Genomic DNA, 14623 nt, shown 5'->3' on the forward strand with positions numbered 1-14623 from the left:
TGTTACTTTAATTCAGCGCTTGCAGCGCAGCAAAAATAGACTCGGTGCGGAAACGATCTCTGCACTGCTGCAGACGCACTGCTCCTGGAACGCACTGCCGGACCGCAACCGTGTGCAGGGTGAACACTTTAATCAGTTAACATGAGCGCAGAAAAAAATACACACCGCACTGCAAACGGAGTATGTTTGAACCTGGCGTTATGTGTGTGCACTGCGAGTGTGCATGAGCGCACGGTCTCCAGAAGAGTGCGCAAGCGCTGACTGGTTTAATCTGACTGGTTGTGCAAGTGACAATTCCTGTGTCAACTGTGCAGCGTGCAGCTCGCTTATAGTGCAGACGCGATGTGATTTCAAGCCATTTGCGTATTTTGAGAGGGAAAGAGAGTGATTCACTCATGCTGTTTGGGAAAATTATGTCCCACAGAAGGTTTTCACATTACTTTAAGAGTTATTTAATGAAGAAATATGAATTGCACCTCACCTTCAGCATAATAATTATTTTACTCGCGCCAGACAGAGACGGTGGCTCTGCATGTCACGCCAAACTTCTCATGGCAGGAGCGTCATCAGATTGAGATCGTTTTTTTGAGATCGGCCTTTATTGAGACCGCCGATCAAACAACCCAAAGCGATTATCGGCCGATAGTGATCGATCAATCGGAGCACCCCTACTCACTAGTTATCGGTCTGAATAATAGAGATACTGTATACTGAATGAATCAGACATCCAGACAGCCCAGAGTTAGCAACTGACTCCCACACTGAACATCAGATCAATAGTGAATAGTTCTGATGCTAAATTCTGATTGGATAAGTCGATGAGCTGAAGCACTTTCATTATTAATGTAAAGTTATAATGTTGCTTTGGAACCGTAAATAGTTAGACTACAGAGCTAGTCTTTTTGTACACACACACACACACATATATATGTATATATATATATATATATATATTTCTGATTATTAATACTAGGGTGAATCTCATAAAGAGGTTTCCAGGTTATATTTTACCTCAAAAATCAAAAGAGTAAAAAGAAAAATGTAGTAAATGTAGTAAAATTTTGAATAAAGAAAACAACTGTCAAGATGATATTTATTTATTCATTTATGTTTTTTACTTGTTTCCTGTTTGTTTGTTTCATTTGTTGTTTTCATTTTTGTTTAATTAATTTCAGGTTAATTAGTTTTACCCAGTTCTCATTACTTTACTCATTACTCATTATTCTAATTATTCATTCTCATTCTATTAAAACAAAAGATTAATATATAATCATATATATTATACAAAAATAACTGTTACAATAATGTGGATAATCATTAAAAAAAAAATTATATTAATTACTTTGTACTTACTCATGTTGTTAGGCCCAGATGTAGTGGGAGGGTTGATTTCACATTGGAAAACAACAGAATCACCATAGGAAATGCTGCTGCGGTGTGTGTGTGTGTGTGTGTGTGTGTGACATGGTTTAGTGAAAAGTAAATGTTAGGGGATAATTTTAGCATGTAGGACAAAAATGTCACCACCAATACATATGGCTTTTCAAGGTCACACACTGACAGGCCTGGTTTGGCCATCTATATGTGTGTGTCTATCCATTTTTGGATTTGGGTCACATCTCCGTAAGTTTAAACCCTCGTTTACACCAGCATTATACTTAAAAATCTGCTGCTAGTCTTCTGCAGTACTGTATATTTCTGAGAACATTCACTAAGAAGCACATGTCTGTCTGATCCTTCATCCACTAGCTGACACGTTCAGCTTCTTACATTTGTACCCACGGGTCCGTTTGGAAACATGTCCTAATGATTTGGTTGGACGTCACCTCCATCACTTTCTTCGGTCCTTCCAGGTCCTGCAGTTCTGGCTCAGCTGTTTTTGGTTTATTCTTGGTGCAAAAGTTCTCCATGTTAATTATTTAGTAGCTTCTACCAGTGTCCATTCAAACACAGTTCGTGTAAATATAACTTGATGTTGGAAAACAGCTAGCTATACTGTATGTTGGTAGATGCATTCTTACCTATAAAGTTAATCATTTTAGATTGGCTCAGATCAATTTTTTGAAACACAATGGCAATCATTAAAATGTGTTTTATGATGTTTTCATTCAGTAACAATTTTATGACTTTAATTAGTTGATTATGGCTTTTATAGAGGAATATCAGATCTTCTTTTAATGAAGCACATAATATTCTTCCATAAAGCAGTAATAGAGTTGGGAATTAAATTATTTGACTAGATATCGATGAATATGGCACCTTCAGACAATAACAGACATTACGTCTCATCAACTAAACAATAATTTCCTCTGTGCAATTTTTTTTTATTTTTTTTTTAAAAGGCAAAGTTCTATTATTATTATTATATTATTAGTTGATGCAACATAAACTAAAGTTGCAACCTGACTTTTCCTTTAGTATTTGGCAGACCTCTTCACATTGCTTTATGGGTAACCAGTTAAACTCAGTTGTGCACTATAAATCAGATTGCATTATGGGTACACAACAGCGAACTATATATGGAATGAAATTGTTCACTAAGAATTTGGACAGCACTACAAAATGCTGACACCCTATATAGTGCACTGTAGAGTCTCTCTCCCTCTCTTGTGAAGTAAAGGAAATCCCAGGAGCCCTCATCAGCAGCCCATACACTGGTGGGCATCCATCAGCTGACAACAAATCTTTTTGAGAAATATTTCATTGTGACCGTGAAACTGTATTTTGCATTATTTTTATGCCAAAATATATTTTTGTCCCTATAACAACTGAATTATTTAGTTGTTTTTCCTTGTGTATGTATATGTAACATCATATTCATGATTAGCCTTGACCAAAAAAAAAAAAAAAAAAAAAAACTGTATATAGTATAGTTTTTCCTTAAAATTAGTTTTTTTTTTTTACAAAATAAAGAAATGAATAGCACTTTTTTCGTCCTCTCACTGTTTGAGAAAATATTTTTTTTATACTGTGCTTTTTAATATAAAGTCAAGTAAGGTTTCCTTTATGGTTATTTGATTGAACATGCTAAGATGTTTTAAATCTCACAGCGCTTTTGTACATTTTTCATGATTGCCATGCATAAAGCTTATACTTGACTGCATTTTTTATATCTCTCAAATGTTTTGCTTTTCTGTGTATCCACTGTAGCATGCATAGTTGCATTTTCATCCCACAAAAACTCCTGAATCCAAAGATTTTATGTGTATCCACTAAAAAGAAAAAATCCTTCCCATTGTAGTTTGAGATGAGTCCGACTGAGATGTTTGTGTGGAGAGTGCATCTCTCAGACATGTATGGAAAATGCGAGACGTTTGATCAGAGATACCTCTCAGTGAGCTTTGACTGTTAACTCGGTTAGCTCTGACCTCTATATCTCTACAGACAGACATAACACGGCTCTCAATGAGTCTCTTTTTTTTCCTCTTTCTGTATAATTAATGCCCGTGAAGCACAAGTCAATTTACATTAAAAACAGAAATGCACTGAAGATGTGATATGAACATGAGTCTAGTGCCCTCTGCCGTGTTTTCTGCCCTTAAGACATTGTGATATGCATCAGCGTTCTCTCATAGGGACGTGTGAGTAACAAGTCTGTGAGTATTTATTCAGTAAACAGTTAAAGTTCATAACACTTTAAATAGGGGAGAGTAACACTTTGTTTTCTTCTCATTTGTTTAGCCTAAAGCTTAGATGTTTTGCTCTATTATCTTTGACATGGGTCAGCAAGCTTAACTCATGTCATTTATGTAATTATGTGTGTGAGTTTAAATATAGGATAGGAGTATAGGAATAATTAAGATTTACTGATCTGAAAAAATAAAACGGTAAAAACATTGATATTGTGAGATAATAGTACAATTTAAAACAACTTCTATTTTAATATATGTCCTATTTTAATATAAATACTCCACCAATCAAATCCTGCATTTGTCCAGAGACACTGATCCTGGTGGAAGTCTAAAAAAATCCCAAATCTCCAGTAATCTTTTGAAAACTGAGTATTTCAACCCCACAGACAGCTCTGGTCATTTTCAAATCAATATGAATAAAACACTAATCTAAAACTGCTATTTAATGGGTTACCTGAAGAGCCACAAAGCATCGCTGTTGAGCATTTGTTTGTAAATAGTCATTTCATCTCATTCTCTGTATTTTGTTTAGTGTGAAAAGGAGCCAAAATGTGCTTGTGTTCATATTATTCTGGATGCGGATTATTCTCAAGAGAGATAATAGGTTTATCGGTTTCTCAGGCACATTCTTGACCCAAAGTTCAGGTCTGACGGCATCCAGCCAGCAGAAGAAATCAGTCAGTGATTGTGCCTGTCAGGAGGAGAGAGAGATAGAAAACAGCAGGGAATGGATGGAGCAGAGACTGACAGGATAGGGCTGGTGTGAGACTCCCTCACATCCAATGGATCCCCGAATTATTTGGTGTTGAAAGGCCCAGACAGAACGTCAGGAGACAGGGAGAGCGCAGTGTCAGGTTGCTGAGCAGATAGAGAGGTGAAACAGACAGTGAAAACATCTCCGTGTGTTAATTACGTCTCCTATCACCCTGGCGTCTGAGAGCTGAGATGGACCTTCAGGGTCAGTGCCGCCACTCGCTGAGCAACAGATGGGCCATTTGTACAAAATGGGTGCTTATTGGGTCCCAGTTGAATTTTTATATTACAGCATCCTGACGGGTTCATTTTTTATGCATAAATGGCCCAAATTACTAATAAAAAAAGATATATACACACAATTCAAAAGCTTGGGGTGAGTAAGATTTTTTACAATGTTTTTGAAAGTAGTTTCTTCTTCTCAACAACGATGCATTTATTTGATAAAAAGCACAGTAAAACAGTAATATTGTGAAATATTATTATCATGATTAATATTATTATTATTATTTAAAATATCTTTTAAAATGATGACAGAACTGAATTTTCAGCAGCTATTTCATAAATCATTCTAATACGCTAATTATCAATGTTGAAAACAGTTGTGCTGCTTAATTTTTATTTATTTTTTCCGGAAACTATGATACAATTTTTTCAGTTTTCTTTAATGAATAAAAAGTTCAAAAGAACAGCATTTATTTGATTTTTTTTTGTGACCTTGCAACATTTTTTATTGTAACTTATAATCAATCAGTTTAATGCATCTGTACTGAATAAATATTAATTAATTAATTAATTTAAAAAAATAAAATAAAACAATCTTACTGACCACAAACGTTTAAACAGTAGTATAAATGTCAATATTTTTTATTACATATATTTGTATATATACAGTAACATAACTTGTATATTATAGCGTCTTGACTGGATTATTTCCGGATTTTTTATTTTTTTTTTGCATGAATTATTAATTTAAAATATTTTTAAAGATTTTATAGAATATTGAAATTATGTTTAAGATCTTATGGAATATTGGAATTATTTTAAGAATTATATTTTCCAACAGACTTAAAAAAACAACAACTGAGAACTCAAATTAAGTGAACTCATCTCACACAATACAGTTACTTAATACCTAAACACACTTTTCTGTTCGAATGTTTAAATGTACTTTTTAAAAATTACCTTTTTAAAATGTAAAAGGCACTAGTTTGATGACTCCTCCTCCTCTCCTTCAGCAATATTAAATATTAATCTCCTCCAGTCTATATATTCTCAATCGATACGCTGTGTTAACACCAAGACTGCTTTCCCATCTCGGCTCAGGCTCTGGTGATTAATATGGCAGTTAGTGGCATCATCTCTTACAATTACTGGTCAATGTGTCATTACTTTCTCATCAAGATTGTGGTGTGATGACCCCGGCACCTGCCACAGATGGCAGAACAGTGTAAATGATCATGTCGAAGCAACTTAATGGATTAGTAAATCTACAAGGAATTGGCAATCACCAGTGATAAATAAAATAGCTAATAGACCACATTTTGGGATGCAAGACGGGTATGTACAAACAGTCATGTGAATTATATAACAGCGGAGATGCTGGTTTAATAAAAAAGTAGGCGTTTTTTTGGATGAATAAGTAGTGAGATTGTTCAGTGTTGGATTTGTGTGCATATTCAACAGACTGTTGTTTGTAGTAACTGCTAAAAGTGTGGAGAGTGTTGAGCAGCAAACAGCCATATGGAGATGTTTGCATAAGTGTTAAAGTGGGAGTACATATGCTAGTCTATGGCTCCAATTCAAAGCTGAATCCTTCTCCTTCCTCTCCACAGGTTTTCCCAATGAGCCGGCAGCAGAAATCGCCCTGAAGACCGTGTGTGACTGGATCCTAAGCAACCAAGATAAGGTAGGAGCCGCTGCTGGTGGTAAACCCTTCTTAGTTCACAGGTCCTCGCGCTTCAAGTTAGAGGAGAACACCTGGTTTGAAGGGCAGATTTTTTTTTTACAATAGGAAATGCTTGTGAAGAAAAGGAAGTGTTGGAGCCGGAATCCACAGTCCATTTCCCTGATGGAAAATCAATTAAAGCTTACAGCTCTTCCAGGAGGAAAATGTGAAGTGGCAACTGCTCTCTTCATTGGTCATGTTTGTCTCTCTTTGTCTGTTTGTACTTCTCTTATGTCACGTCCAGCTGTTTAGCCACTGCTAAAGACGTCTGGTTATGCTAGGATGCACAACTTTGAGGTTTGAGCACTTTTAACAAAGCATTAATGACCTGCCTGTCCTTATATCTGAGAAACCAGGTCTAAACAAATGAAGGTAACACATTCCTTGTGAAAACCCAAACCAAGCTGCCTTGATCATCTGTGCAGCTAGTTACCGTCACACGCTTTGAATTTAAAAGCATTTCAGCTCGAGGAAAGTCCTTACATGGTCTGTTGGCTTTTTAAATGGGTTTGTGCTGCCTATTCGGTGCAGGAAAGTAGGGAGGAAGTGTAAATAAAATAAGCAAAATTAATTTGTAAATCAATTAAGTGATTACAGTGCTGTTGAAAGACTGAACGCATGAATGTGTAGTGATGTTGACAGGTAGATGTGCTAATTAAGTGTTTGACTTGACAGGTTTGTTGGTGATTATTTACGTCATTGTCTGTTCATTATGATTGCTTCAGTGTGTTTAGACCAAACTGACTGTACAAAGCATATTACATGGTTTGTTTTGTCAATCATAGAAGTGGATAAATGAAATCCCTCTTAACTTCACATTAACTGAAGTACAGCTGCTGACCTCCCAGTTAATCATCCTGCTGTTAGAATGAACAAGATCAATAAGCAATCATAAACTGTAATGTTGTGCTTGCTCTTGAGTTATTTGACTTTGATGATGACAAGTGAGTGGTACTATGGCAGAGTTTTTCAAAAGGGGGTCTGTGGACCCCTAGTAGAACATGAAATAATTGCAAGGGATGCAGTTATTTTTTTAAAAGGTATGAAATAACAGATAAGTTTTTAATAAAAAGGTTCACAGCTGCCAAAGCTGTCTGACTGTGACGTGTACATACTGTATTGCTAATTTTATGTAAACATTGAATTATTTTTCTATTACAACATATGAAATATCAATGCGGAATGATGAACTTTAATATGAGTAATCGACTAAAGCTTTCCTCTCTAAATCTCAGACTTTCAGTTATGTAATGCTGACACTGACTTTGTTTATATACTGCCGTAATCCATCTGCTGGCCCCATTAAGACACTGCAGTTAGGAATTTGCCTTGTGAGCAGTATTTTCCTATTATCTTAATCCAAGTAAGCTCATATTTTGCAATAAACAGAATTAAATTAAGACTTCAGACTGCTTGTGAAGTACGTGTAGCAGCTGCAATATTAACGTTTTTCAAATGGAAGAAAAAGAAGCCAGAGCTCATCATGCTCAAGATTTTCATGCTCAGGAAATCCTGGGTTTCCTGTGAGTGAACTCAGACGTAGAATGGACAACATTAATATGCAACTTTATTCATTACTCAGGATGTACTCTGTACAAGAGGAATATAAATGGAGTAGGTCTACAAACAACCTGTAGTCACACACTCATTTAGAACAGCATACAAACAAATAAAACTTTGTGGGTGCCACTCACATTCCTCCAGATTTCTCAGAATAGATTGCATAACAGATTTCTGGACCACCTTTATTGAGTGGCCTTTACCTGCGGGAGCAGAGAGCAGTTTAATTTATTGTGATTGTTAGGCCAAAGCAAAGCCTGCAGGTTGATTGTGAACTGAAGGGAAGTGAGGATTAATTACAGAGTATTTAGCCAGAGAGAACAAAACACAGCAAGAGCCGTAAGAGGGATTTATTGTTCTCTTCTAATGGTGTGTCTTCACCCCAAGTGTTACCTGATCTTTTTACTGACGTCTAACATTGCTTCTGGCTTCTATTTTTTATTTATTTATTGAGTAAAGAAAAGAAGTAAAGGCTAAGTATTGCAATTTGAATGAATTGCACCTGCTGATATTGCTTATCCCACATATTTTTAACTTTTTTTTTTTAATTAAACTAATCAAGTAGCAGCTTATGCACCCAAATAATTTGTGCTGTATCTAGATTGTAAAGAGAAATTGTCCATATACTTTTTCAGATATGCATCTGATATCCAGTTTATTTAGGCACTTTATCTAGCCCATTGAATCAGACGATCTGACACCTAAAGATGCTTTACAATGAACTTCAGAAGCTCTTTATTTGATGTTCCCTGCTGATTGTTGCAGATGTTATCACAGTAATATTATTTCTGTTGAAGGGATAGTTCATCCAAAAATTTAAATTCTATTATCATTTATTCACCCTCATGCCTTTCCAAACCTCTATGATTTTCCTTCTTCTGTGAAAGACAAATGAAAATATTTTGACGAATGTTGGTATTCTATTCCTTTAAGCTCACTAGAGTAATGCAATGAAAGTCCAAAAGTGATGCAGGTCATCCTAAAACATTGGGAGTTTGTAGCCTTTGCTTTGTTTTGCTATATACTATGTATATATGTGACCCTGGACCACAAAACCAGTCTTAAGTCGCTGGGGTATATTTGTAGCAATAGCCAAAAATACATTGTATGGGTCAAAATTGTTGATTTTTCTTTTATGCCAAAAATCATTAGGGTATTAAGTAAAGATCATGTTCCATGAAGATATTTTGTAAATGTCCTACCTTATATATATCAAAACTTCATTTCTGATTAGTAATATGCATTGCTAAGGACTTTATCTGGACAACTTTAAAGGCGATTTTCTCAATATTTTGATTTTTTTGCACCCTCAGATTCCAGATTTTCAAATAGTTGTATCTCGGCCAAATATTGTCCTATCCTAACAAACCATACATCAATGGAAAGCTTTCAGATGATGCATAAATCTCAACTCCTATGACTGGTTTTGTGGTCCAGGGTCACATATGTTATGTTATCTCATACTCATGGGAGTCCCCTAAACTTCAACTTCCAGAGAGATCATTTCATACATAATATGGATGTCTGCACTGAGATCTTTGACAAAATATTTAAAAATTCATCTCTGTCCTCTCCAGTCAGTGCAAGAGTCAGGAAAAGCGAGATGAGTTGGATAAAGTGCCTGACCTGCAAACCTCCAGTAGTCCAGGAGCCAAGCAGGGAAAAACTGAGAGAACATGAGCATTTGACATGAACATGTGACTAGGTCCACAGACTTTTCTATTCTATTCTTCTATTCTATCTAAAAAATTCTATTATATTCTCTACATTCCTTTTTTTTTCAGTGGAATCCCAGAGTACACAGTTGAAACCCCATACATGAAGGATAATGTGCTGTGCTGATATCATCTCTATCCATAACACTGAGAATGCCATTATGGGCTTGGCATGCGAGAGGTGCATTAGTTCATCGAGAGCATCCCGGGACATAAGTGCATGTATGCACTACACTGTTAACTTCACAATAAGGTGCATTAGGCCTGGCTTGTAAATTAGAGCCCAGGCTCTTAGCCACCTTAAGATGCCTCCACTTCTATGTGTAATATATCATGGTACAGCCGTGCCGCAGCACCTCACGCTCCGACAATTGTGATTGATGACTGAAGGTTAACCTTCGCGGGCCAGGGTGTATGTTCACTATACCGCATTGGGGAAGAGTAATGGAGATGGGGTTTTCTGATGGAAGCTGGGCTGCAGTGAAAAGGGGGTTGGGTTCTTCCCACAGAATACAGTAAAAGACAGACATTTCAGACATTTTAGAATGCTTTATTATTATTATATTTTTTATTCAAGACTTTCAGATGTCTTTGTGTGCTATTTCTTGAAGACATTATTATTATTATCATGCTTTTAAATTAATACTTTTTTCAACAAACAAGCATTAAATTGAAATTCAAAAGTGACAGTAAACCCTTAACACTGTTTCCAACTGTGATGATAAAAGTTCTGCTTTGCCATCACAGGAATAAATTGCATTTTAAAAATATTAAAAAAGAAAAAAGTTATTGTATTATTTTAGAATATTGTTTTAAATTCTAATCATATTTTAAAAATATGACTGTTTTACGGTATTTAAAATAAATGAATAAATAACTTGAGACTTCTTTCAAGAACTTTCAGAACTCAAACTTTTGAAATGCATTTCTTTCTTTCTTTCTTTTTGCTGGTTTGCTTTTTTCAGCCTATATAGATTCAAAGTATTTAATGTAATATGTAGAGTCTATTGAAACATCTCTTTTACAACACTCTCAAATAAGAATGATGGATTGCTGTAGATTTGACATAGTGATTCAACTTTGCAGGAACTATTTTCCCTCTTCTTAAAGGTAACTTCTTGAAAATCCTACCCACACAAAATGGTGTTACAAACACAAACAGGACCATAAAAATACATAGAAGCACCTCATCCCTCCAGGTTTTGGGGTCACGCTCGGTCTGGAGGTTCTTCTTTTAATATGAGATAGATTAGCTTTGTGTATATCCCCTGGTCCAGCTCAACATGGCCCTGTTAGGTTTACAGAGCTTCACAGAAGACATTTTTGCCCTGTGTGAAATCATTCTGAAAAACCAAGCAGTGGGTGTTTTTTTTTTTCTATTGTGTTAAACTTTAGCAAAAGCGGACAAGCACATCGTCCACAGCACTGCATGTTCCAGCTCTGTCATGATCTCCCACATCTGAGGGCATCAAAGAAGGAAGTCATGCTTTCATCTGCTCTTATAAGTCCAGACAACACAGCACCCTCTCTCTCTCGGATGTATTTCTCATCAGTCTGATTTCTATATGACAGACTGTGGCAGCCATAGACATTCATTGAGCCCCCTGCCCCAACCAACATGATGAATCAATTACAGAGGCGGCCCTGTTTTCAGAGGTTTAATAAACTCTATTGCTCTATTTCACTGCTTCTTAAAGTACAGGCTCCTAAAGGTTCCCAAACTGGGTCGCATACCTGTAAATGTTCAGCCGTGGCATGTTTTAATAAAATGTGCAGTTATTTCTTTAGTAAGGTTAACTGAAATGGCAAAGAGCAAATGCACTCTTTTCAGTCTGCTCTTCCACAAAGTATATATATATATATATATATATATATATATGTGTGTGTGTGTGTGTGTGTGTGTATGTACACATGTATGTATCCTTTCGATTTCCATACATCTCAAATTCGTTGTATAACACATCTCTTCCATTTTACAAATTGTGCAGGGTTACTGGAAGAAAAACTGTGACATCTCATCTAAGAGAAAAAAAAAAACCCTCAGCGTGATTGCACTGGCCTTTATCAGGGCTTTTACACTGCCTGGAAAACTCAGCTTCGATCACAGCCACTGATTGTCCATATGCCACCAACGTGCTACTTCTCTCCGCTGCATCAAGCAGCTCCAGTCATCTGTGTGCTTTATTTCCCATTTTCACATCTAATTCTCTGTAATTCAGACCTACACTGCTTTAATCTGCTGGTGAAAAATGCAGTGTGACACTTTATTTGGCTGCCGCCTCTAAATTTGCAACCAGCAGACGGTTTAATACAGTGTCTCGGACCCTGGTCCAGACGGCCCGCATCACCCAACGCAGCTCTGACACATGAAACAGATTGTGGTGATTCCCACCTAATAAAACCTTGACTGAACTGGGAATCCATGCCATGCTCAGAGAAACTAAGTGTTACTAAGAGATACTGTTATCACTGCACTTGTGGCCTTTAAGGACTGTGATGATTTTTCCTCCCATTTTATTTTATTTTATAAACATGTTTATTTTATGCCAACTGTCATTTAAGGCATGCGGATAATAAATGCAATCCCCCACAGGAGCTCCGAAAACTGAGATTGAATGGCTAATAGAAACAAATGCCTGTCGTGATGGCGCGATTTGCCATCCGAACGGTAAATATCATTTCAAGTTCAGCAGAGACTGTGGCAGGTAAGACTGTAATATGACATCAGGGAGATAGTAGTTGTCATTTCAGCAAGGAAGATATATTGAAAATGTCGACCGGAGAATAGAGCAGAATGGCTTTCCGTTGTGGTAATTCTAAATAAACAGCTACGTATATATGTATATATGACCTATAATCATCATGAGACTCAAGTTCAGGTGCAGTTGCCTTTATTTAACAATAAGAATGAGGGATGATTCGTGACAGAGTCACTCTGTTCCAAAACCTAGTGAGCATTTTAAGCCATGCAGAAAAGCCAATCACAGAATACACTGTCAAAATTATTATAAATATAGTTTATTAATTTCTGAAAAGTATCAATAACATGTACTTTAGAATAATTAAAAACTGATTATTTATATGTACCACATATGTATATGCTTGCTAGAGTATTGAGTCATTAAAAATATATAAATAAAAAAAGAAAATAATAATAATAATTTTCTAACACTTTTTTTTTTAATGATATTTTATTGTTTTTTGGGGGTAAGCAGTAGTGCAAGGTCTAAGAATGGTGCAAAAAATCACGTCAAAAAAGTAATTAATTATATAAATGTTTTAAAAAGATTGCTTGTTTCGATTTTTTTTTCTTTCTTTTTTTGCCAATGTTATTAATGTTAAAATGTGTTATGCTTAAAATATGCTTACCATCAGCTTTCATGTGGGAAAAAGATTAACTGAATTGAATTCAGAACTTTTTGTTTTCGGAAAATCAACGCTTTTTGGGAATGATCCAATTGCCTTCATGTTGAGAGTAGACATTTTTTAAAGGTTTCGTTTCAGTTAGAAGGCAGTAGGCAGCATGGTAGCTCACTAGGTTTTGGAACAGATCTAAAGTGTTTTTACCTTAAAGATGAAGTGCTCTTTCGTGTGGAACGGTTCGCACGTCTTTCATTGCTGTAGGTGGACACTGGAGACCAGGCGGGGGCGTTCACTGGTTGCTAGGCGGTGAGGTTCAGTTCAGGTGAAGTCAGTGAGAAAGACACAGAAATGTCAGATGTTTCTCCTCAAGGTGCTCACCGAACTGATACGCTGGCATCTCTTTTGTATCTCATGTTGGTGTCACACCTGCCATCACTATGCTGAAATATGTGGTGTGCAGACACGTCCTAAGGCTAACCCATAAGTCTACTACTGCATTCAGAGTAGCTACTAGGGATGTGCGGGTCTAGTCGACTAGTCGACTAAACGGTACAGCTCCTACTAGTCGACACTGAAAACAATAGTCGATTACACGACAGAAAAAAAAACATGATTTTATCATTCAAATTACCGTCATTTTAACATTGCATTTAAAACATTTTAAATAACAAGTTAAAATAAAACGTTTGAAAAATAATACATTATTTTTAAAAGTTTATCTGGGCGGAAACTATATTTTTACCTCAGACCTCACATGCGTTTTCTTCGTCAGTTGCAGCGAGTTCAAAAATGACCATGCGAAAGACGAGAAGGTATGGGATTATTTTGAATTAGAAGGAAACTGAAACGGTTTGTGTAAACTGTGTAATGTCAAATTGTCTTACAATAACTCTACTGGAGCGATGAGTAATCATATTCAATACAGGCACGTAGGCATTAGCTTAGAGGCTGGCCAAAGCCAGCCAATGTCAATCACGTCATTCACTACAACCCGCCGGCGCTGCGATCCCGTCCGCGCCATCTATTCCTCTAACGAAGACCCACTTCGGTGGTGGTGCGGGATGTCCAGGCGCTTTCTGAAACTCTATCGGCTTGCTTTTCGTTATCTCTGCGTGCCTGCGACTTCAGTTCCCGACGAGCGTGTTTTTTCAAGTGCAGGAATTTTATTGTTAATCGCCTCAGGTCTGGCCTTTCTTTTTAAGTTTGGGCCATGCTACCACAGAGAAACCTGCCGGGGTGAGGTCAAGAACAAATTGAAGACAGCGAGAAACTTGTGTTGTTGTTGTACACACACACACATTTACATACATTACCATGATGGAGTAGCCGGTAGTCCATGTTGGAGTCACTCCAGGGTTCCGCCCCCAGAGACCTCTTTAAGCACTCCTCACTTTCTCTCGGCGTGTCCAATCAGAGCGCACAATGCTGAGGGTGCACTTTTATGTTCCTCTCTACTGACATGGAACTATCTGTCTCAATAGAAGAGGTCATAACCTGTTTATCTAACACAGCCCTCTATTACTTATTCACTGTCCCAAAAGGAAACGGCTGTGGCTTTCAGAAAATTTGCGTTAGCGGTGGGATGTGATGCTATGTGTCAGCTGGTAGTATTTAGCTGTACTGTTCGTAGTAGATCGTGGTAGATGTATTTG

General features: G+C 36.7%; 1 protein-coding gene across 1 annotated transcript in view; it reads left to right on the top strand.

Annotated features, from left to right (window-relative positions):
• Window positions 1-14623, top strand: part of LOC107739862 (O-acetyl-ADP-ribose deacetylase MACROD2-like) — a 253846-nt gene that overhangs the window by 109090 nt on the left and 130133 nt on the right. Inside the window, exon 4 of the mRNA XM_016552077.1 lies at window positions 6221-6294. Coding sequence (XP_016407563.1) covers window positions 6221-6294 — 74 coding nt within the window. The remainder of the gene's footprint in view (window positions 1-6220; window positions 6295-14623) is intronic.

The sequence above is a fragment of the Sinocyclocheilus rhinocerous genome, unplaced genomic scaffold (genome assembly GCF_001515625.1).
Source record: "Sinocyclocheilus rhinocerous isolate Xijiao unplaced genomic scaffold, SAMN03320098_v1.1 scaffold1156, whole genome shotgun sequence".
Lineage (NCBI taxonomy): Eukaryota > Metazoa > Chordata > Actinopteri > Cypriniformes > Cyprinidae > Sinocyclocheilus > Sinocyclocheilus rhinocerous.